At 48.5% G+C, this 22,163-nt stretch overlaps 1 protein-coding gene across 1 annotated transcript in view; it reads right to left on the reverse strand.

Moving 5' to 3' along the window:
- Kif6 (kinesin family member 6) overlaps positions 1-22,163 on the reverse strand; it is a 317,253-nt gene that overhangs the window by 43,004 nt on the left and 252,086 nt on the right. Inside the window, exon 16 of the mRNA XM_028882504.2 lies at positions 1,554-1,604. Within this exon, the coding sequence (XP_028738337.1) occupies positions 1,554-1,604 (51 nt within the window). The remainder of the gene's footprint in view (positions 1-1,553; positions 1,605-22,163) is intronic.

Here is a 22,163-nt window from a genome sequence, read left to right on the forward strand (position 1 = left end):
GTAGACGGCCTCAGGGAGGCAGGCAGCGGAATGAAGGCACACGATTTCTCAGAACACGCATGAAGGCCCTGAGGGCGCCTGTCCCAGCGAGGAGGACCAGACCTGGGGGGTTCTGGGCTGGGGAGCAGACAGGACAGAGCAGCCCTTGCCTGCAGCGGCCATGCTTTGCCTGCCATGGGCATGCTTTCCCAGTCCAAAGTGAAAATCACCTCTGGATTGAGCGGCATTTCCACTTTGGCGCTACTTCTAATGAGTCAGCAATATGAAAGCTGGAGAAGGACCCTGTGTGAGGGACAGGTGGGGTGACTCCACTCCAGTGACATGCCCAGGGTGAGCACAGAGCAGGGTGCACGACCCAGGTCAGCTTGCGTATCTTTCTAACAGAGGCTGTCCTTCCTTCCCTTGGTTCTCTGAGGCAGATGGCATGGGAAGCATGTCAACTCTAAGTGTGAGTCCCTGGCAATGGAGTGCAGGAGTGTGACCCTGCCGAGGCTGCCAGTGGGAGGCTCAGAGCCCAGGCAGGTGGCCTGGGCACACGTGTCCTGACATTTTGACTCATCAGTCATCATTTCATGCTGATTATCATTACTGACTTGGGTCATGATCATGACATGAGCTTTCCGTGATACCTCTCCCTTCCACTAGCTCTGGGTACTGGGGTTCTTGTGAGTCATTGTGAGTCATTGCAGGACCCAGGCTGTCACAAGCATGGGCCTCCTCTTGTATTAGTTGAGTCCTGGCTAGCTGGAAAGAAAGTGAGGTGATTTTTTCCAGCGATCTGTTCCATCAGCCTTCTGGAGAATGACACTATCCTCCAGGTGATCTTCTCGTGTTCCATACCAAAAGGGACACTTCCCACATCTGTTTGCCACTGAAGGTGCAGAAGGCCCCTTGGATATGACCATGTGGGTTCACTGTTGACATTATCAATGCACTGAAGTGAGTCAACCATTGTTGTAGGCTAGGAATCCTAGGGATGCTCAGAGAGACCTGGGGTCATCCTCTCCTTCCAGCAAGCACCGGCCCTGTGACCACAGACAGGCCACTGAATCTCCCCCATCTGGAGGACACCCTGGCCTCCCGTGAATGTGATGACGATGAGAAGGCCTGGTGCCCACAGACCACAGACACTGGCCAGTTGCTGTTTTTGCCACAAGTTGCTATGGTTAGGATTGCTCAGACCTGCCTCTAGAAGGCTCAGAATAGCACTCTGGGGAGCAGGGTTCAGGTTCAGATGGGACGGGAAAGCTCGGGGGGATAAGGAAGCAGTTGGAAGGGCAGTTGTCAACAGCCAAGTGTAAGCACACAGGTTTGGGAGTTGGTTTTTCCCAGAGGAGGTGCTCAGACGCCACCCCTTGCCTTCCTTAACTTCCAGGGTGTTGAAGGCTTGTCATTTAGCTGAATTAGCTTGGACCCCTCACCCCTCACCCCAAGGGCTCTGCAGCAATACATACCCCTCTTCATTTTGAGGGCCCTGAAGCATATACCCCCCTTTATTCCAAGGGTTCTGCAGGGAACACCCTGTTCATTCCGAGGGCTCTCAGCATACTCACCGAGAGCTACCTGCTGTAGGTGCCTCTGGGTGATGGCATCCTTTAGCTGACCTGGGAAAGACAAAGGAAAACCACCAGTGAGTTTCCAACAAGATGCAAGAAGACATCACTTCAGGAACACCTGACAAACTGAGTCAGAAAAACAATGCAGAGCTGGGGAGACGCTGGCAGGCAGACCTTCAGGTGAGAGCCCCTCCAATCCCGGGCGGTGCTGGAGAGGAGAATGCAGAGGTAGGTGTTGGCGCATATACATGGATTTCACCTTGGGGCCAACCATCTTATGGTTTAATTATCTACACCTGTCATTCATAATCTTTGCTAGGGCCTGGTCTCTTAAGTAATTCTATTATTAATGAAGGAGGAGAGAGGATGCGGTCTTTTAATAACTTATAAGACCCTCTCTTCAGTCCACTTCTTTTAGTTCACAGCTGTGGGAAAATTGATCATTGTATAAAAAGCACATACAATTCTGGGTCGTGTTGTGAAGCTGCAGCATGTAGATGGAGTTCTGTGGAGCTGGGGTCTCAGTGTACCTTTTGTTTGGGTGCTTCCTTCATAGGAAACGTTAGCAAAACAGCAAGTGTTCAGTGAACAAACCCCACACTCAGGGCCCACAGGAAAAGCTGGCACAGGCCCCTGTGCCTGTAACCCCAGCACTGGGAGGCAGAGATAGGAGGCCCTGGAGATTTCTGACCAGCCAGTCCAGCTGACTCAGTGAGCTCCAGATTCAGTGAGAGACCGACCTTGTCTCAAAAATAAATAAATAAATAAATAAATAAATAAATAAATAAATAAATAAAATAAAAAATAAAAAGGGGGAGAGTGTCTGAAAAAGACACCAACACCAACTTCTGTCCCCCCACATTTGTATACACACACACACACACACACACACACACACACACACACACACACAAAGAAAATATTCAGAAGATGGTGACTGGGAGGTGGTAGGTCAGAGGTCATGCTCTGTGAGGAATTTTTTTAGCTGACCTGAGAAATTTTGATGGAGAAGAAAAGATGAGGAGGAACTGGGATGATGAGTTCCTGGATCTCTGAGTGGTGATGTATGGGTGTTTTACTCTGTCCAGTTGGGAGTGGGTGTGTGTGCTGTCAAATCACAGGAAGTCCAGCTGGGGACTTGGTATGAGGAAGAAACAGTTCACAAGGTGCACTGCCCGCAAATGGATTAAGTGTTCTCAGTCTTCCAGGATGGCAGCAAGGACCTCTCAAAGGTGCCAGGCAAGAGCATCTCGGGGGTGATTAGAGAGAGAATGTCTGTCCCTGAAGGATTTGGGACTCAGTGACTCTGGGCTTCCTCTGTCTCTAAGATTCCAAGGTTGGGGGTTTGAGACATGCACAGTTCTGGGGTTCGTGTGTGTCCCGAGGCTCAACACACTTAAGAAGTCTTAGCGCTGTCTATTGCATGTCCCAAGTGGGAACTGTGATCTGGACACTGGGAGCCTGGGAGCCTTGCTGTCCCTTGCCTCCTGTGTTCCTTTTAGCACATAAGGAACATACAATTCCAAGATGAGGATGGGCAGATAATGAGGTGTCCACAGGAGACCTGTCCCTTCCGGAGAGACCTAAGTGACAAAGGATGGAGAAGGATGACAGAACTCAGCTTAATTCCGATGTGAGACTCCTTCCTCAAGAACGAGCTAGAGCCCCTTTCTCAAGCATTTCCATAGCGAAGCTGTATAGAATAAACTATGCACACGGAGTCCGCACCTGCTTCCCTTCCCTTCAGTCACGGGGATCGGCATAGAAAAGGATCATTTCTGGTAGGCAGAGGAAAACATTCACATCAGAGGGTGCCACACCTGCCCCGATGTGGCTGCCCCTCCAGGTTAAGCGTCATTAGTTCTTAGGTGATCTCTGAGGTGGGGGTGGGGCACTGCTTACAGGTACATGATCAACCTTCCTACTGCAGTTCCCTCTAATACAGTTCTTCATGTCGCAGTGACCCTCCAACCACAAATTATGATCATTGCTACTTCATAACTGTAATTTTGCTATTGTTATGAATAGTAAATGTCTGGTATACAACCCCTTTGAAAGGGTTGTTAACCCCCAAAGGAGTCACGATCCACAGGTTGAGAATACTGACTTGGGATGGGGCTTGGGGCAGCTGCATGCTGGCCACTGCCTTCTATATTTCCTCACTGGAGAAGGTTATATACAGAGAGGGAGCCAAGGACAGGCCTGAGCAATAATTGCTCCCCAGTTCTAAGCAGGGAAGGTTGGAACATTGGGAGTGTGTTGAGGGGGAGTTGGGAGGAAACTTGGCTTATGAATTGCTGCATTTTTCATGTACATACAAAGTTTGCTTCTCATAAAGAAGTGTAATGGTTTAATTACAGAAAGTAAAGATTTTAAAAATGTTTTCCCACTTTATTCCTCAACATGTGAGTATCAAAATAGCATTTCTTTGAATTGTATTGTATTAGGATGTTTGATTTTAAAAGTTGATGATGGGGTTGTTGACCTAAGTTTCATTTAAAAACTGTTAAAATGACTTTTAGATTGGCATTAGGACAGAACTTATAGCGATTTCTGGAATGGCCCTAAACATACTTCTACTGCTTTGTGCTATGTGCTTACAGAAAGCCACATTCTTGACATCGATAATTATAAATCAGAATGTTGGTCACTATGGAAAATGCTGAAGATGCTCTTTTATCCTGCAGTTTACAATGCCCAGGTGAGACTTACTTCCTTAGCACATCTGTTCCATTAGCATGTAAATTTGTTTTTGTTTTTAACAAATGGTCAAATCATTTGTATTGCTCTCAAATACATTTGTGTATATGTGTATGCTTGTGTGTGTGTGTGTGTGTGTGTGTGTGTGTGTGTGTAGGGGCAGCATACATACACATGTGAGGAGCTCGTGGAAGCCAGAAGTAAACTCTCAATGTCTCCTTCAACCGTTCTGGCACATTTTAGAAGACAGGGTCTCTCACAAACCTGAAGTTCACGGCTTTGGCTAGGCTGGCCAGGGAGCCCCAGGGCTCTGCCTGTCTCTACCTTAGAGTTTTGGGATTTCAAGAACACCAATTGGTTATCCATACTAAATGGTCAGCCCTGAAAACATACATCCAATTCACTTTATATGGATCGAGCAGTTTGTATTTGTGTATTTAAGAATATATATAACTAAAGAAAAAAGGGGCATGAATTTGAAAGATGGGGGACACTTGGAGGATTTGGAAGGAATAACAGGAAGGGGGAATAAGGCAATTATATTATAATTTTAAAGAATAAAAAATTAAGATGGAAATTTTAAATAAGGGAAGTCCTGTATCCCTCCTAGGAAATTCCCTCCCACTGTTCTGAAGCAAGGCTCTGTCCTTGTGTGCCTGACGATGTGCCCCTCCTTGATAACGCCCCCCAGCTCTGTACCCTTCCACAGTAGCAGTGTCTGACCTAGTCTACCTCCAGCGGCCCTGCTTCCCAGTCAATCATGGGCTCCCCAACCCTGGGGTGGGGTGGGGCAGGGGATTTCCCACAGGCCCTGGTTTGTTCATGTAAATAAAAAGGGAAATTTTATCAGAACTGAGAACTCTCTAAACTCCACAAACATGCAAATGTACTCAGAATAAGGCACCCCTAAGGGACAAAAATGCAGCCTTTATAATATCACATATTGATAAAGGCAGTTGTAAAATGTAATCCCCGATGCTCAGTTTTGGTGAATTGACTGACATCCCCACCATATGGCATTTGCAGTGGGAGGGCCATATCCCTAAACAAGCTTCCAAAAATAGCCTTATGGCTGACACCTAATTACAATTGCCAGCAGAGGCATTCCTCAAGCAAAGATAACAGTCTCTCTAATCACAGGATCTTGCAGCTCCATGGGTTTTGGCAGAGGAGGAGCTGAGGGAGATTGCGGAATTCACTCGGCATGAGGTGTGCTGTCATTACTGAGGTGATAAATTTGCAGGTTTTGGCCAGGGTTCCTGGACATATTCCCCATGTAGAGGCAGGGATGAGATGAGACAGAAACAGAGAAGTCCCTGCCCAGGCGGGAGACTGCCTGAGAGGGGAGCAGGGAGCCCAGATTGGGGCAAGACTCAAGGAGTAGGCAAAGGACGGAAGGAGAGCCTCTCCAGGGGACAGCTTGGCAATTAGCAATTTTCCTCTGCTGACTTACAATGCTGTGTGCCTTTCTCCCGGACATTGATGGGGTGAGTGGCAGTGCGGACAGACAGGGTACTCTAAGCCAGTACCCACTCACAGAAATGCTCTGAAGATACGCAGCTTTGAGAACACCCACCCATCATCTGTCCAGAGCACATGGAAGGCATGGATTGTAGGGATGTGGATTCTCTGGACCTGAGCAGTTCCTGGGAAAAACATTAGCATCATGGGAAGGCAAAACTGATTCTGGATCCTGATACTTGCAGTGTTTAGGAGGCAAGAGTTTTCCTTACCTCACACTTGCATGTAAGCTAGTTTGAGATCACTCACTGAATGGAAGCTGGTCCTGAGGACGGAAATTCATGTGGGATTCCAGCAGCATGGCTTTGCAAACTGCTCTTGGGGAGGACTCCCCTCCCTCCCTTCCTCTCTTCTTCCTTCTTTTTAGAGACAGTTTCTCACTATGTAGCCCTGGCTGTTCTGTTATTCTCTATGTAGACAAGGATGGCTTTGAAATCACTGAGATCTGCCTGCCTCTGTCTCATGAGTATTAAGACAAAAGGTGTGTGCCACCAAGCCCTGCTCCTCCTGGGACTTTTGTGATTCTATGCTGTTCTAAAGATGCTTATGTCGCTATCAAGCCATAAGTATTTATCACTTATCATTGGGCATAACACTATGTCCAAAGCAGTGTGTGACAAGGCAGTAGGAAACTCCATTGTCGGTAGCCTAAGAAAGCCAGCAAACTACAAGAGTCAGCAAATGGCTGCACACATGCCCTTTTTAAGATGCCAAACCTGGGCCTGACATTGTTCATCCTTCATGACTCATGTCTCAGTCTGCTCTTGTTACCATGATGAAATATCAGGGGCAGGCTAACCTTATAAAGCAAAGAATGTTCTAGCTCATTGTTTCACGACTGGAGATCCAAATAGAACTGAAGGGACACTAGCACACTGAGCATGTGGCCCTGGCAGGCCTTGCCCTTCTCCCCCATTCCCTCTGTCTTGCTAAAAACCTCTAGGTTACATTCCTAAAGCCAGCCCCCAAGGTCTCTTCCCTTATTTGGCCACTTCCTCCTCCTGAGGTTGGCCACCAAGGTCCAGCAATCAAAGTATTGAAGTCCAGCAATCAGAAGCCCCCTTTGGCTCACCTAATAAACATGCCCAATTAACACCTCACCCTAACACAGGGGTTCCCATTTTACCTTTATACACCTCCATTTGCCTATGGGCCACATCTGTCCCCCCTCTATCCAGAGGCAGTACCTGCTGGACAGACACCCCTGGCCCCTCTCCCTCCTCTCCTTCCCCTCTCCCTCGCTCCCCATCTCCTTTACCACAGCATCCCAGCCCGTTCTAGCACAGATCTCCCCTCTTCTCCTCTTAACATTACACCTTCAAAGTCATTTGCTGCTGTTTTTCTGTCAGAGTCAGACAGCAGCCATGTACCACCTTTACCGCCATCTTTACTACCACCACTCCCACCCCCACCTCCACCCCCCACCCCTACCCCCCACCCTGCTGCTTAATGAAGGATCTCTGTGGAAACAGCTGCTGGGTGTGGTTTGTGTCTAATCCGGGCCCGGAGGGAGCCCCAGCAGTGCGGGAGTCCCCTCTGTCCCCTTCGAGAACTACACAGGGTCCAGTGACAGTGGTGGGATTGAGAGTGGACGAGCCACACTGTCAACAGGGTGCTACAGTCCCTTCTTGAGGGGTGCTCTCAAGCACCTGGAGACCTCCCACTGATCTCCACCTCTTCTGGCTGGGGGTGGGGGGGGGTCGTGCCTCAGTGGGTAAAGAGCCTGCCCTGAGAGTGTGAAGATCAAGGTTCGAATCACCAGAGCCCATCTAAAAAGTCAGGCATGGTGGCGTGTACCTGTAATCCCCAGCCTTGGAGGTCTCTGAAGCACATTGGCTAGCCAGCCCAGATGAGAGAATCCGTGTCAAGAAAAGAAGAGAGGCAGATAACAAAGTGTTCAAAGAAAAACACCTAACTTCCATTTCGGGCCATCACATGTAGGTACATGCATATGCTTACACACACATACTTCTTCCAAAAGAAGGTCCTATGTGAACCTTTGGGGAACAGAGTGATGTCATAGCCCATCCACTGCAGTAGCTGCTATTCTAATATTCTGTGGTTGGATGAAGCAAATGTCCATATCATTTTGGTCATACTAGAAAATAATCACAAATTTACAAGTATCAGGGACTGAGTTCTATAGTGTAACAGCTTCCTGAGATTGAAACATTCCACCCTGCAGGAAACTCCTCAAAAAGGAAGGTAAACAACTAAAACTAACTTCAGGAAGTTCCTGAAACTGACCAGAATTACCAGGTACTTCTCTGCCAGAGTAAAGGAAGCTGAGCAGGCAAGTAAGACTCCGGAGCCAGAATAGCTGCCCGGAAGAGGTTTAGAGCAAATGAGGAACCTGAAACGGACACTCTCCAACCCACTGAGCTGCCTACAGGCTGTGCAGTGTGCTTCAGGTCCCCAGCTTTGTGAACTGTCACCCGCGCTAGGGTGAGAACTTTGGTGAAGCCGCTGTCTTTGAGTCAGTTCTGCTCCTGTAAGTAAGCCCAATAAAATACCATTTCACCATGTTGGAGATCGGCGGTATCTGTACCGTGGTCTGGTGTGTCTGTGTGTCTGTCTGTGTCTATGTTACATCTCTTCAGGAAATGTTCTGCCCCACAACAGTTCAAATCTCAACTTCTCAGTAGGTGGGCTGTTTTATATCGCTAGGCCTTGATTTCATCATTTGAGAAATGGAATGGATATTACTGCAGTGACATGTCTGACCATATCTGAAGATGCTCAGTAGGAGGGGGAGAAAACACATGGGGGATGTGCCGCATCACCTAATTTTAGGTATCAAGGCTCTTTAACATTTATTGAATGGAGAGCACACGATTTCCACGATGGTCCCCAAAGGCCAGGTTGTGAATAAGTCAACACAGAGGCTTTGAAGGGGGGAAGCGGCTTAGTTGAGGGTCCTACGGCAGGGGTGCTGCACAGAGCAAGAGCAGGGGCGTCAAGGAGGGCGTGTGAGCATGTGTGCTCCAAGGAGAGCCATGGTGTACACAGCAGAGAGAGAAAGGCGGGCCGACCCGGGTCCGGACAAGGGGGCAGGCAGAGGGGAGAGAGGGCTGATTGCATTCCTACTGGAGTGTGGAGTCCTAGGGCTCAGGAGCCAGGTGAAATGCAGTCTCCTGTCTGGGTATACACCGTGGCTGAGTCAGCAGCCTCACCACTGGAGCATGGGGAGAGGAGAATACTCAACATGCTGCCTGCCTCGGGGTGGGGATTGCTCTGCAACAGGAGGTCATGGTTGAGGTTCTGAATCCACAGTGCTGAGGAGGCCAATTTCTCTGTAATAGCAATGGAGATCTGAGATAACCAGGACATTAGATCCCTCAAGGCTGTTTGTAAAAATAATGGGCCTGGAATAAATTAAGTGTGTAATCCTTAGATGGATTTCCAACAAACAGGAGTATGTAAATCCTTTGAAGGCTTAAAATCAGCTCATTCTCTTCCTGATGGGGCTAATACACAGCTCATCGGGCTCATTAGTATAATTGGAAAGTCTGTTGGGGCAGGGCTGCCACCTCTGCTCAGTACAGCCGTGGTCGAGGAGACACAAAGCGAAGAACAGCAAGAAGGCTTTGCTGGCTTAGGCTACAAGGCATGCTTCTGAAGTCTGAGGGCAGAGCAGAAATAGACAATGGTGAACTGAGCTGGAGCCTGGAGCCTGCCAGGCTTCTTGGCTCCAGGAGGAGGAAGGTAACTGGAGTGTGCTATGCAAAACAGCGGTGAGAGCCAGGCTCACAGGGAGAGACCCGGGCTGAAGTGAGGCTCCCACCACAGCCTGAAGGGAAGGGGCCCCGACTGGGAGGAACACAAGACTCCTAACTGCATGGTCTGCACCCCACTGCATCCCAAGGCTGGAGAGAGGGGGAGGGGGAGGAGAAGGAGGGGGAGGAGAGAGAGGGGGTACAGGCCCAGCCTCCCTCACGTTGCCAGGCCCAGCTGCTCAACCTCTCTATGGCAGGCGCTGCTACATCCTGGTAGCACTGTGGGGCAGCCCTTCATACTGTTTCCACCAGAGCAAGCTCTGGACTCGGGGAGGGAGTCAGAGGTTCTGACAGCGGAGAGGAGTGGACACAAAGAGCAAGGGAAGTGAGTTAGATGTGTTTCAGGAAAGGGAGGGGGCAGCGTACAAAAGCTGGTATGATCTGTATGGATAAAGTTAGAAAAGAGAGCTGAGTCAATAGTTGAATCATAAATGCAAAAGACAGCCATTTGCTTGACAGGCAGATAGAATTTTATGGATATAGTACAGAGCTGGGTTAATCTTATTATAAATCTATAGCTATATATGTATATATATAAGCATATATATAGAGACATTCATGTGTGACTTATATAAACATGGGCATATATACTCTATATAGATCTCTATACATTACACACACACACACACACACACACACACACACACACGTATGTATATACATATATATATGGTGGTGAATAATCCCATGCCAAGCCCAGAGTCTCTCTGCCTACAGATCAGGATGTAGCTTTTAGCTATTGCCACAGTGTTCCAGGCCATGAGGATAATGGACTAAACCTCTGAAACTGCAAGCTAGACCCCAATTAAATGCTTTCTTTCATACGAGTTGCCTTGTTCACAGTGTCTCTCCACAGCAATGGAACAGTGACTAAGACAACATGCATGCATGTACGCATGTATTTTCAGGGAGTCCCACTTAGCTGTAGCTGCCCTGGAACTTGCCATATAGCCCAGGCTGTCCCTGCACCTACAGACATTTACCTGCCTCTGTCTCTTGGGATGAAAGGCGTGTGCCACCACCGTCAGCCTTGTGTATTTTTATCCCCAGCACTGTGTCTCATTCTCTTCTTACTCTCCTCTTCTCCCAGCAGGCGGCCATTCTAAGAGGTCTGAGGTTTAGCCTCTTGACGTCTATAGCCTTACAATTTGTTTCAAAGTGTTCTATGAATTTTTCAAGCTGTGAAAGTAATATTGTGAACTTGGGTCTGGTGGCACATGTCAGTTAACCCTAGCTACTCAGCAGGCTGAAGCAGGAGGATGGCAAGTTCAAGGCCAGCTTGGGCAAGTTAGTGAGATCATGTCTCAAAACAAAAAGTCACATTGAAAACAAAAAAGGATGGGTTCAGTCCTTAGTATCCCTTATCCCCCCAAACACGCACGCACGTACGCACGCACGTGTGCGCGCGCGCGCGCGCACACACACACTTGTGAATGAGCACCCCCCAACCGCAAATGTGCAAGGCACTCATATGCACACCATGCACATACACACACGAGGAAAGGGAAAGAAAAGCAGACACGTGACAACAAAGCTAGGCGGCTGGCTCTTACGGGAGGATACAGGCAAGACAGCTACAGCCATCGTTACATTGTTCCTTTAAACCAGGAAGAATGAAGGTTCAGACCAGGGAGGACACAGGAGAGACAGCTATGGCCGCTGTTACATTGTTCTTTTAAACCAGGAAGAATGAAGGTTCAGACCAAGGCAGCCAAGGCAGGACAAGGACAGAAGAAAGGAGGGACCCGTGTTGTGGAAAGAAAATGGCAAATTTCAAAAATTCAACAGAAAAGGAAAGCAGAAAAGAGGAATGAAGAAATGGATGGAGTGGTGTGGGGGTGCAGGTCAGTGGTTAGGGAGCACTTGTTGCTCTTGCAGAAGACCTGGGTTTGGTTCTCAGAACCCACAAGGCAGCTCACAAGCATCTGGAACTCCCGTTCCAGGGGATCTGACTGATGCTGTCTTCGAGCCTCCAAGGGCACCAGGCTTGCATGTGTTGCACATACAAGAAAATATATATATATATATATATTTTAATGAAATGAATGGAGTAAAATATATAAAGAGTCCTCCATAGTGGTCAGAAGTTTCCGATTCCTTAAAGCTGGAATTAGAGGTGGTTGTGAGCCGCCCAAAGTGGGTGCTGGGAACTGATCTGGCTTCTGCAAGAAAAGGATGAGCCTTCTCCAGCCTCAAGGCAAACATTTTGAAGCCTATTTATTCCAAAATGACATTTCCCCTCTCCAGAACTCAACTGTTCTTCCACTTAGTACACTAAACATGACTTGTGATAACACAATGAAGTCACGATCTATTCTAAAAATAAAATAGCTGACAATAGTTTCCAGAAAACGCCACTGGAATGAGCCGATTCCCTCTCTCTGGCCTCCCACGGGGGTTTCCCAAAAGCTGATCAGCACCTTGGCCGTGGTGCAAGAGGCAGGATCTTCCCCGTAATTGATGAGGTCCTCAGCGTGGGATGGAGACACCAGACAGCAGTCTGGAATCCTGTGACAGCTCCTTGCTTATCATCCAAACACTGACCACAGTTTGGGCAATGCTCTCATTTATTTTTTTTTTAAGACCCAATTATGCTGTGACTGGGAGGCCCAATTCCTTTTTCTCTGGGGTGCTCACTGGGGCTACCCACATAGTCATCAGAATCACACACTTCATTAAGCCAAGCTGCTTCCTGATGTCACCAGTCCACTCTGTGTGAATATCCCATACACAGTCAGAGGATCGAGTAAATAGAAACATTTGTTAAAAGCTGAGCAGACGTGGATTGGCTGTAGGAGGGAGGAGGGATTTTCTGCTCAGCATGAACTGATCAATACTAAGAGGCCAGGCGACACAGGACTTGGGTTGTGTTCATGTTCCTCACCCCACAAAAGATGTCACTTTAGATAATCGGAATGTCTCTCTCATCTCAGCAAAGGAGGGGTACAGCCAGCTTCCTGGGCCTGCTCTACTTGGGGCACAGATAGAGATTTCCAAGTCATCTCTGGATGGCATGCATGTGTTTGGGCCAAGGGCAAGGCCTGGGTGGTGGCCTCTGACTTCCTTCCACACATCCTCAAGGCTAGAGCAGGGCACACTCACTGGGGTGCCTGGGGACATCCAAGGTTCATCAACTCCAGTGTAGGTTGGGAGGCTTTTGTTTCTAGTGTTCCTCTAGGCACACTGGAAGTTATAGAAGTTCCTCGCTAACTGTGGAGGCAGGGGGCAGAGTTCAGTAGCGGGGTCTAAAATCAACCCTAAGCATGCACATGTTTGATTTTTGCAGAAGTATTTAGTTTTTAAAACCTGGATTAAGACATGAAAACTGTCAGTTTAAAACTGTTTTTTGGTTTTATACACACACACACACACACACACACACACACACACACACACACACCACACTCTTCCACTGTAAGTTAATATTGGATTCTATCCATTTTGTATTAACTAGTGCTTACAAGCCAGAAGGAAGAAACCCACCCTGGTTCAGGTCCGCGGGGGTCTGTGGACAAGATGCCCTTACCAGAAGGAAGGAGTGTGTGCCTCTGTGAATTGTTCTCCCTGTGAAGAGTCTGGGCAGAAGAATACACTTGGAAGCATAGGACAGAATAGAATCATGATCAAAAGTCTCCCACAGAGCTGGAGAGACAGCACTCAGTTAAGAGCACCATTGCTCCTGCTGAAGACCTGCATTCAGTTCTCAATGCACACGAGGACTCACAGTTGTCTGCAACTTTGGTTCTGGGTCATCTGACACCCTCTTCTGGCCTACGGGCACTGCATGCATTCAATACACAAACACACATGCAGGCAAAATACTCAAATAAGCAAACCTTTAAAAAAGATTTCTATAAAGAATCTCTCTGAGTCCCCCTGTCTTGCAGGCTGCAAGAATATATCATAGAGATTCAGCTGTGTATTAAAGCTATACTTTGACTGACCAAGGGTCTGTCAAATGGGAAGCCACTTATCATGGAATATTTGGTGATATACAGCCTTAATAGTCAACTGTGCCTTGCTAAGAATTTCTTGTGGGCCCATATATTACTAGAACATTTGGCAAACAGTTCAGCTTCTCAGACCAGGTAACTAACTCCCTGCCCCACCCTGAGCCTAGGAGACAAGCAGGCTGTAGATGCATAGCTTTGTTTCTTGTGCAAAGGAAGCTCAGACCATTCCCTTACTCCATGCCTAGGGGCATGGCATAGAGATTGACTGAAGACCATAGGGCTTTTTGCATAACCAGGTACAGTATGGACTGGAGTGGAATTCCAGGGCCAGACACAGAACCGGTGGCCAGAGAGAGGAGAAAAGGACAGAGACTCTGTAGAGGGTAAAGCAGACCTGCTGTAGAGTTTATCAGGGCCAGGGATAAGGAGCCAGGAAGGACAGGTGGAAGACAAAGGAACAGAGGACAAAGATGAGACCAAAAGCATAAGGGCTTAGTTATTACCAGAGCATTGAGGGGACAGAAAAAGTAGGTACAGAGAGGAACTGAGAGTCAGGACGGAACTGAAGCTGTGTAGATAGAGTTTTGCCATAAAGGAATAAAGTTAATGGATAAAAGAGTGTGGTGTATGTAGATTCCTTTCCCTCGGAGACCCCACGCTGGATGCAGCACCTTCCCCAGGACTCTGGGAGGAACTTTCTCAGGGCAGGGACTTGGGAAAATTCCGTTCTCTTTCCCCTGCTCTATGGCACAGGGGCCCACTCCGAGGTCTACTTTCTGAGAGCCCTTGGCTCTGTGTCTGCAGTTGCTTATTATGGGATTGGAATATAGGAGTGCAATCCAGGCAAATAATCTGTGGGAGCCAAAGAGGACTGAGCACAGGGCAGGAGCCAGTGGGAACTGGGAATCGCAGTGGGGGTGCAAAGCCAGAGAAGGAGAGCTGGTCTTTGGGGACCGGTGAGCAGCGAAGACCAGAAAGCTGCAGAGGAAGTGCTGGGCCTGGAATGACTGACAGAAGGGAGGTGGGCCTTGGGCACAGTCGATTAGTGTTGGTCACAGACACTTGCTGCCTGCATCCTTTAGCTGCTTAATCCCTTTTAGTTTCTTCATTAAAACAGGGTGATAGGAGGCTGAGGAGACAATGAATGAAATTCTGTTAGGGTGCTTTTGTGAGTATGTGGTGCTGGGGATGGAACCCAGGGCCACCTGAATGCTTCCACCACAGAGCCACACCCTCAATCCTGGTACTATGGTTCCTTAGTATACCGACTTTAATACCTTTTAGACCACATGTCTTGCAAGCACGAGGACCTGAGTTTGAGCTCCAGAACCCATGTAAACAAACAATAAATAAGGCAAGGTGTAGGCTTACAATGCAGTGCTAGGAAGGCACAGACAGCTGGACCCCTTGCCCCACCCCCGGGTCTCCATGGCCAGCCAGCCTAGCCGACTTGTTGAAGCTTAAGCCAGTGAAGATGCTGTCTTATAAAACAGGTGTCTGGCACCTGGTGTATGGCTGCTGAGATTATCCTCTACCCTCCACATATATGCACCCGAATGTACATGCTCACACCCGTTTTTCAAGGTGTTGCAGAATTAGAAAAAGTAAACAGAGTATTCAACAGTGTCTCAAATGTTACCGTGTGTAGTAAGCTGTAGTCATGGAAATGGCAGCAGCTGACAGGAACCTTAGGAGAGGTTCAGATTGCCTGAGGCCTTGATTCTGCTACAATAAGGTATGCCCTTTGCATTGGCCCCTGTTCTTTTTGATGGAGACAGCTCTCAGGCCTAAATGAACAGGATATCTTGAGCCCTGCAGGCTTCCCTGAAATGTCTCCCTCCCCTGGGGAGGGCACACTCATTATAGCCTCACAGTGGTCCAAATCAGGGATCCAATTCAGCTCACATTTCCCAAGCCTCTCTGCCTTCTGATGACTTAGCCTACAGCTCTCCATCACTTTCATTAGTAATGGGGTCTTTTCACAGACCTTTATAGTCAAATATGATTGATTTCTATAATTGGAAGCAAATGGCTTTTTAATAAGCTTGCTTGAAATGCTGGTGGTTAATGGTCCCGTTTCCGGAGCCTGTGATGATTCTGACCCTCAGTCTTTACTTTCTTTCCGAGAACAGACTTGCTTAGTTTGCTAAAGGTTTTCAAAGGAGAGAGGAAGGGAGGGGAGGTGGAGATGGGCCATGCTGCCATTCTGCAGGAGCCAGACTTCCGGGAAGTGCTGTTTTTCTTCTTTCAACACCAATCTGTCTGCACATGATTCCAGCACATGCAGCCCTCTTTCTGTCTGCATGCGATTCTAGCACATGCACGTCTCTTTCTTTCAGAGTTCAGTCCCAGGAGTCCTGCCTGGTCGCTTGTGGGACGATAAGGAAATGGAGAGTTAGGGTTAGATCTAAGAGGCAATGCAGACATGACCTAGGGAGGGGGTTTTCTGCCCTGCAGCTGTGAGCAGTGGGGGAAGCTGAGAGGGAGGCTGGAGCATACAGCCCAGAGCTGCTGTCTCCTCACCCACCAAAGGTGCAGAAATCGGTGACAGAGAGGGCATGACACAGGTTTGAGTCCTGCATCTCTGGGGAGTCAGACTCCAAGGGCTGACACCAGGAGGACAGGCCCGGCTGAGGGAGAAGAAAAGCAGACACGGTGGAGAAACTGCCGGGTACACCAGAGAGTGGTGACTTATGAGCTTTGTGTTGAGAGCAGGGAGAGGAAACCTGGAAACCTCACCACGTCCGAGAGAGGAGGGAAGTGCAAGTTGCATGGCAGAACAAGTTAGGACAAATTGGTGATGCGTGAAATACTGTGCATGTGTGCGTGCATGTGAGAGTGTGTGTGTGTGTGTGTGTGTGTGTGTGTGTGTGTGTGTGTGTGTGTGCTGGGGATGGAACCCAGAGCGTCAAGCATGCTAGGAAGTACTCAACCATGGAGCCACACTCTCAGCCTCATTATTACAATTCTTTAGTGTACTGGCTTTATGACTTTCAATAAATTTGCAAACCTTCTGGGCATCTTCTTAGATTTACTTGCAGATTCAATCTTGTCTTTCATATACACACTTATTCCTTAATTATGGATTTTTACGACACAGGGAAGCACTGCTCCTTCACGGCTAGAGACAAATAGACAACTGCACTTAAGATGTGAAGCCAGCCTGCAATCCCAGTACTCGGGGAAGCTGAGCAAGGGCTGTGTAAGTTCAGGACCAGCTTTGGCCATGGAGTGAGCCCACCTTTCTCTGCAAGAAAGCTGGGGGTGTGGGTGTGACTCCTAGAACAACAGCACCTGTCTGCAGGGGTGCGGTGTGACTCTTAGGACAACAGCACCTGTCTGCAGAGGTGTGGGTGTGACTCCTAGGGTAACAGCACCTGTCTGCAGGGGTGCAGGTATGACTCCTAGGGTAACAGTACCTGTCTGCAGGGGTGAGGTGTGACTCCTAGGATAACAGCACCTGTCTGCAGGGGTGAGGTGTGACTCCTAGGATAACAGCACCTGTCTGCAGGGGTGCGGTGTGACTCCTAGGATAGCAGCACCTGTCTGCAATGCTCACAGCAGCACAAACGGCTTCTTTGCTCATGCAGCCCATTTGTCACAGCTGCCCTAATGGTCCAGCAGCTGTTCCAGGGGGGACCAGGACTGATGATCTTGGGAGGATTGATAGTGCAGCCTCGGATTTCTCCAGGGAGTCCGGATGTTATATCCGAGGCAAACACAGTCATGTTTGAGATAGCCACTCTAGTAAACCTCCTGAGGTCTGTACCCACACAGTAAACATCCACCGTTTCCTGGGGGAGATTCTAAGAGGGAACTAACCCAAGCACAGGTGCTTTGAGGCGAGACTTAGGTGTGTGGTTCCGGATTCTGCGCTCAGAAGCACAGCCTGTAGCCGAGTAATGAAGAGATTCTCCCTACCCCAACCTTAACCCGAAACAGCTCTGTCTGCACTTGAGGCTGGATTTGGCTACCCTGACACTGCATCCAACTTGTCTTCATTGCCATTTAAATCAGGCGACTTCGGGATAACACCAGCTGTGCAAACATGTGGACTGGACTCTGGGTCCCCGGCATACCTGTATATGCTGGATGTGGTAGCGTGTGCCTGTAAGGCCAGTGTTGAGGGGGTATGTGGGGACAGGAAAGTCACTGGGGCTCATTGGTCAGCCAGCAGAAGTCAATGATCCCCAGGCTCAGTGAGAGACCACGTCAAAAATAAAATAAAATAAAATAAAATAAAATAAAATAAAATAAAATAAAATAAAATAAAATAAAATAAAATAAAATATGGAAAGCAATTGAGAAAGACACCCAGCAGGGACCTCTGGTCTCCACATGAACATGTACACATGTGCACTCATATGTACATGTGCACACACTCACACAAGCATGTACATATCACACACACACACACACACACACACACACACACACACACATCAGACTTTGAGTAAAGCTGATTACCTTCCTTAACTGGCTGTGGGCCTCATGTAGTCAGTTGAAGACATTAAGAAAAAGAGGAAAAAAAAAAGAGACCAGAAGTACCCCAAAGCAGACAAAGTTCTGCGTCCAGGCTGCCTCATACATGAGCTACAACAATCACCTTTCTGGCCCCCACCTGCAGGCCAGCCCTGAGGACCTGAAGTTCCCAGCCCCTGTGATGCTGCGACCTAACCTCTAGCCCTGTGCCTGTGTCCACACATATCTATCTGCTCTTGCTGCTCTGGGGAGCATTTGAATGGAACAGAGGTCTGTTCCTGACAGCACAGTGGCTTCGGCACCTTGGGAAAGGAAGGGGGACCGTGGCAGGATGATGAGTGGGATGGACAGGGCTGATTGTGGTCTCACTTTGCATTGGTGTAAAGGTAGTCAGTCATAACAATAGGGAAATTTAATGAGCTGTCACAAGAAACAATGACCCATGGCAACGTGGCTCTGTTAACGAACATTCTGAATAGGATATAGTTGGTTTTGCTTTTTTTTGGGGGGGTGGGGGCAAGGCCTTATTATGTATCCCTAGCTGGAGCTGGTCTAGAACTTTGTATATAGACCAGGCTGGCTTTGAAGGCACAGGGATCCACCTGCTTCTGCCTCCTGAGTGCTGGGATTTAAAGCATGCATTACCCTGACTGGCTGAGTTCATAGTTTTGTAAAACGACTTATGCACCCTCTTACCAGGGCCACAAGTCCAGTGTCAAGGAGAGAGTGGATATGTTATTAGGTGCTTGGGTCCCCAATCCAGTGCAAGTGAGATACATCCAGCTGAGATCAGGTAGGGCTCCAAGGACAAGGCGATGATGACACACTGTCACAACCCTCCACGAGCCCCATGCCACTCTCCGGGAGCATTCTCACGATACGCAAGTGTTTGGGAAATCTGCTTGGTCTCATCAGGTGTGGTGGCCAGGGACAGTAGGTCTTTGCAGGGGCCACCAGCAATGGCACCAGAGGCCAGTGCACCCAGCAGGTGGCAGACCCTGCTGCATGGAAATAAACGTGGAAGCCAGTGGGGAAGGATTCTGGGCACAAACCCCGGGATATTTTAGGGAAGGTCCTCTCAGGAACCATCTGGGGACTTATTTTGAAATGAGCAAACTAATTTCCAGGGGCAAAGCCAGTAGGACTTTGGCTATGATCTTCCGGGAATAAAGACGAAGGACAGCTCTGGCTGTCGTGGGCTGGCGCGGCCTGAGACATGTGGGAGTCATTGGGAGAAATTTCCCTCAGGGCTGTCACCCCTCCAGGAACAAGAGCAGGGTGGCTTATTGGAGCAAGAAGGCCGTGAAAGCTGGGAAAGGCACGGCATTCTTTCGAACACAGTTGAGATGATTATATTCCCGACTCATGCCAACCCCAACTCACAAAATGCTGAAGAAATGAAATCTGGTTAAATGTGTTCTTTTTCACCCTTCTTAAAAAACATCAAAAGCTAATATTTTGCAGACAGCTCTCTACTGGCCACGCTGGCCAGGCCTCATGGGGTCCAAAACCAACACACCTGATCCAGATTTGGTCAGCTTCAGGAGGCCAGAGAAGTGTCCAAGGAATCTCAGGATTGTTCTTTATCCCAAGGGGCTTAAAGGGCTTCAACCTGAAATTGTTCTTGATTAGGAGTTGTGTGTGGTGTGGAACAGGGAGTGGGCTGTGCTGATGTGTGTGTGTTGGGGGGGCGGGGAAGAAAAGCTCATGAGTCATTCCAGCCTCCTCTGGTGTTTTGAGCACAGATCTGTCTGCCTCCTTCACGGTGAATATTCAGAATCACCTCTCTTCATACCTAAGTATCAGTGAGGAACACGCTGGCTTATTTCTAGTGAGAATGCTGTGCAGGGGTTCGAGGATACTGTTTTTTGGGCAGAATATGCTTGACATAATGGCTTTCTGTACTTCAGAAATTATCTGTTTTCCATGGGCCATCAGAATAATGTCCTTTGTGGGGTGTTATTTTAACAATGTGGGGGTGTCTTGTGGAATTGACATTTGCCACCCAGCTCTCAGGAAACCACCAACTATGCTGATACAAGGGACAGATGATGGGCGGGTGACAGCTGCCCAGGTGACAAGACGGAGGACCCGGGTGGCAGGCGGAACGCTCATTCCTAACAGTGTCAGGCTACTGAGAAGGACAGCAACTCCTCAGAAGCTGTCACCAGGGGCCAGAGGCCTGCCTGTGTCAGCTTCTGGGTGGGTCACCTGAGTCAGGCTGCCCCATCTACCTCTCCACTGGCTTCCTGTCTTCCCTTATCTGCATATCTAAGCTGTGGGGGTGGGGACAGCTATGAGGTTAGAAGTGGGGATGCATTTGGGACATGGCCCCTGGAAACACGAGCATGGTGAACAGTCAGCCAGTGAAGAAAGTGGGTGCCAGCAAACCAGCCATCATCACGGGCCACGACAGCTTCATCCCACTGGGGTCACAGTTCACAGCTGCCACCCCTAAGGGGAGAATGGGGATGCATATCTGCTGACTGCTGACCATCTCCGGTTGAGGCACCAGCACCAGCCTGCCCTGTGTGCATCTCTCAGAAGGCCAGTGCATGCTCTGAGAGCGTGGGAGGCACCGGCAGATGAAGCCCCACCGGTGAGTGCATGCACTCCCTTCAAGGGGCTTGAATACTTTGTTTCTTGTTCTGGTGCCCTCAGACATCACCACGGCAGCGGGCACACAATTAATAGAGTCTCCTACAAAAGAGCTAGCTCTTTGGGACTGAAGTTAGGGAAGAGAGGAGCAGAGGAAATCAAACATTTTAGACAGTTTATTGCCTGATTTCTTAGGGGCCTGGCTGATGTGTTAGGGGTCTGGTTTTTTTTTGTTTTTTTTGTTTTGTTTTGTTTTTAGCTTGGCAGTTGGGGAGTGGTTGGAACAGTCCCCAATTCTGTACCAATTGATCAAAATCTTTTAAAACTAGAATATCTTTCATTTATTCTTTGATAGTTTCATAAATGCAAACAATGTACTTGATCATACCCACCCCCAACTCAGACACTCTCAGTGTGTGTCCTGACCCCTTCCCTTCCGCTCTCCTCTCCAACCTGCTGAGTCAGTTAGTGCTGTGTGCCGGGATGCTGCCTGACCTCGCTGGCCTGATCTTGCACAGAGACCATAGCTGCAGTGGGTTCCTGAGCTCATGAACACATGCCGAGATGATATACTGAAGTCTAGCAAACTTCTTGATAAGTGACAGGCAGATCCCTGGAGTTTGCAAGCCAACTCAGACTAGCCAAAGCAGTGGTCTGGGTTCTGTACATCTCAATGAATTTCTAGACCAGTGCAGTTCTCAACCTTCCTAATGCCGCGACCCTTTAATACATACAGTTCCTCATGTTGTGGGGACCCCAACCATAAAATGATTTTCTACTTCATAACTGGAATTTTGCTGCTGTCATGAATTGTAACGTCAATGTCTGATATGCAGGAAATCTGATATGCGACCCCTGTGAAAGTGTTGTTTGACCCCCCAGAGGGGTCTTGACCCACACGCTGGTGCTCTGAACCACTGAGTCATCTCTCCAGCCATCTGCTGTTCTAGATCTCTCAGTGGGCTGAGGTGAAGCAAAACCTACCATGCCCTTCTCTTTATGATATAGACTATTTTGCAGCCTTCAGGCATGGACCTCATCTTGCCTTAGATGGCTGGTACAGGTAATCAATATACTTTGTGACTTGTTGTCTCTTGCCTATTGACTCTGTTTTGCACAATATCCATTTCCGTTCTTGCTCCTTAATTATTTGCATTGCCTTCTCACCACAGGCGTGCTCAGGCACACCGGTGCTGGCTGAGAAGTCACCGCTGTATTCCAGTCACTCAGCAGGGTGGCTTCAGACTCCAGCACACCCCAGCATGTTTGTATAAACTGTTTAACAAAGCACAGCACAAAACGGGGTGGGTGAGTGGGCTCAGTGGGTAAGGGCAGCTGCCACCAAGCCTGACCACCTGTGGGTGGTCCCCGAGCCCACAGGTGGAAGGAGAGAACAGACCGCCACACATGCTGAGCTGTGGCAGACACTCATGAGCACAAATACATAAGTAAGTAAATGTAAAAACATTAAGAATCATTCAAGTATCATGAATGAACGATGTTTTCAATATAGTTTAAATCAATCAAATCAGTCTACCTGGTGATAAAACTTATAATTCAGGGCTGGAAAGATGGCT

The sequence above is a fragment of the Peromyscus leucopus genome, chromosome 16_21 (genome assembly GCF_004664715.2).
Source record: "Peromyscus leucopus breed LL Stock chromosome 16_21, UCI_PerLeu_2.1, whole genome shotgun sequence".
Classification (NCBI taxonomy): Eukaryota; Metazoa; Chordata; class Mammalia; order Rodentia; family Cricetidae; genus Peromyscus; species Peromyscus leucopus.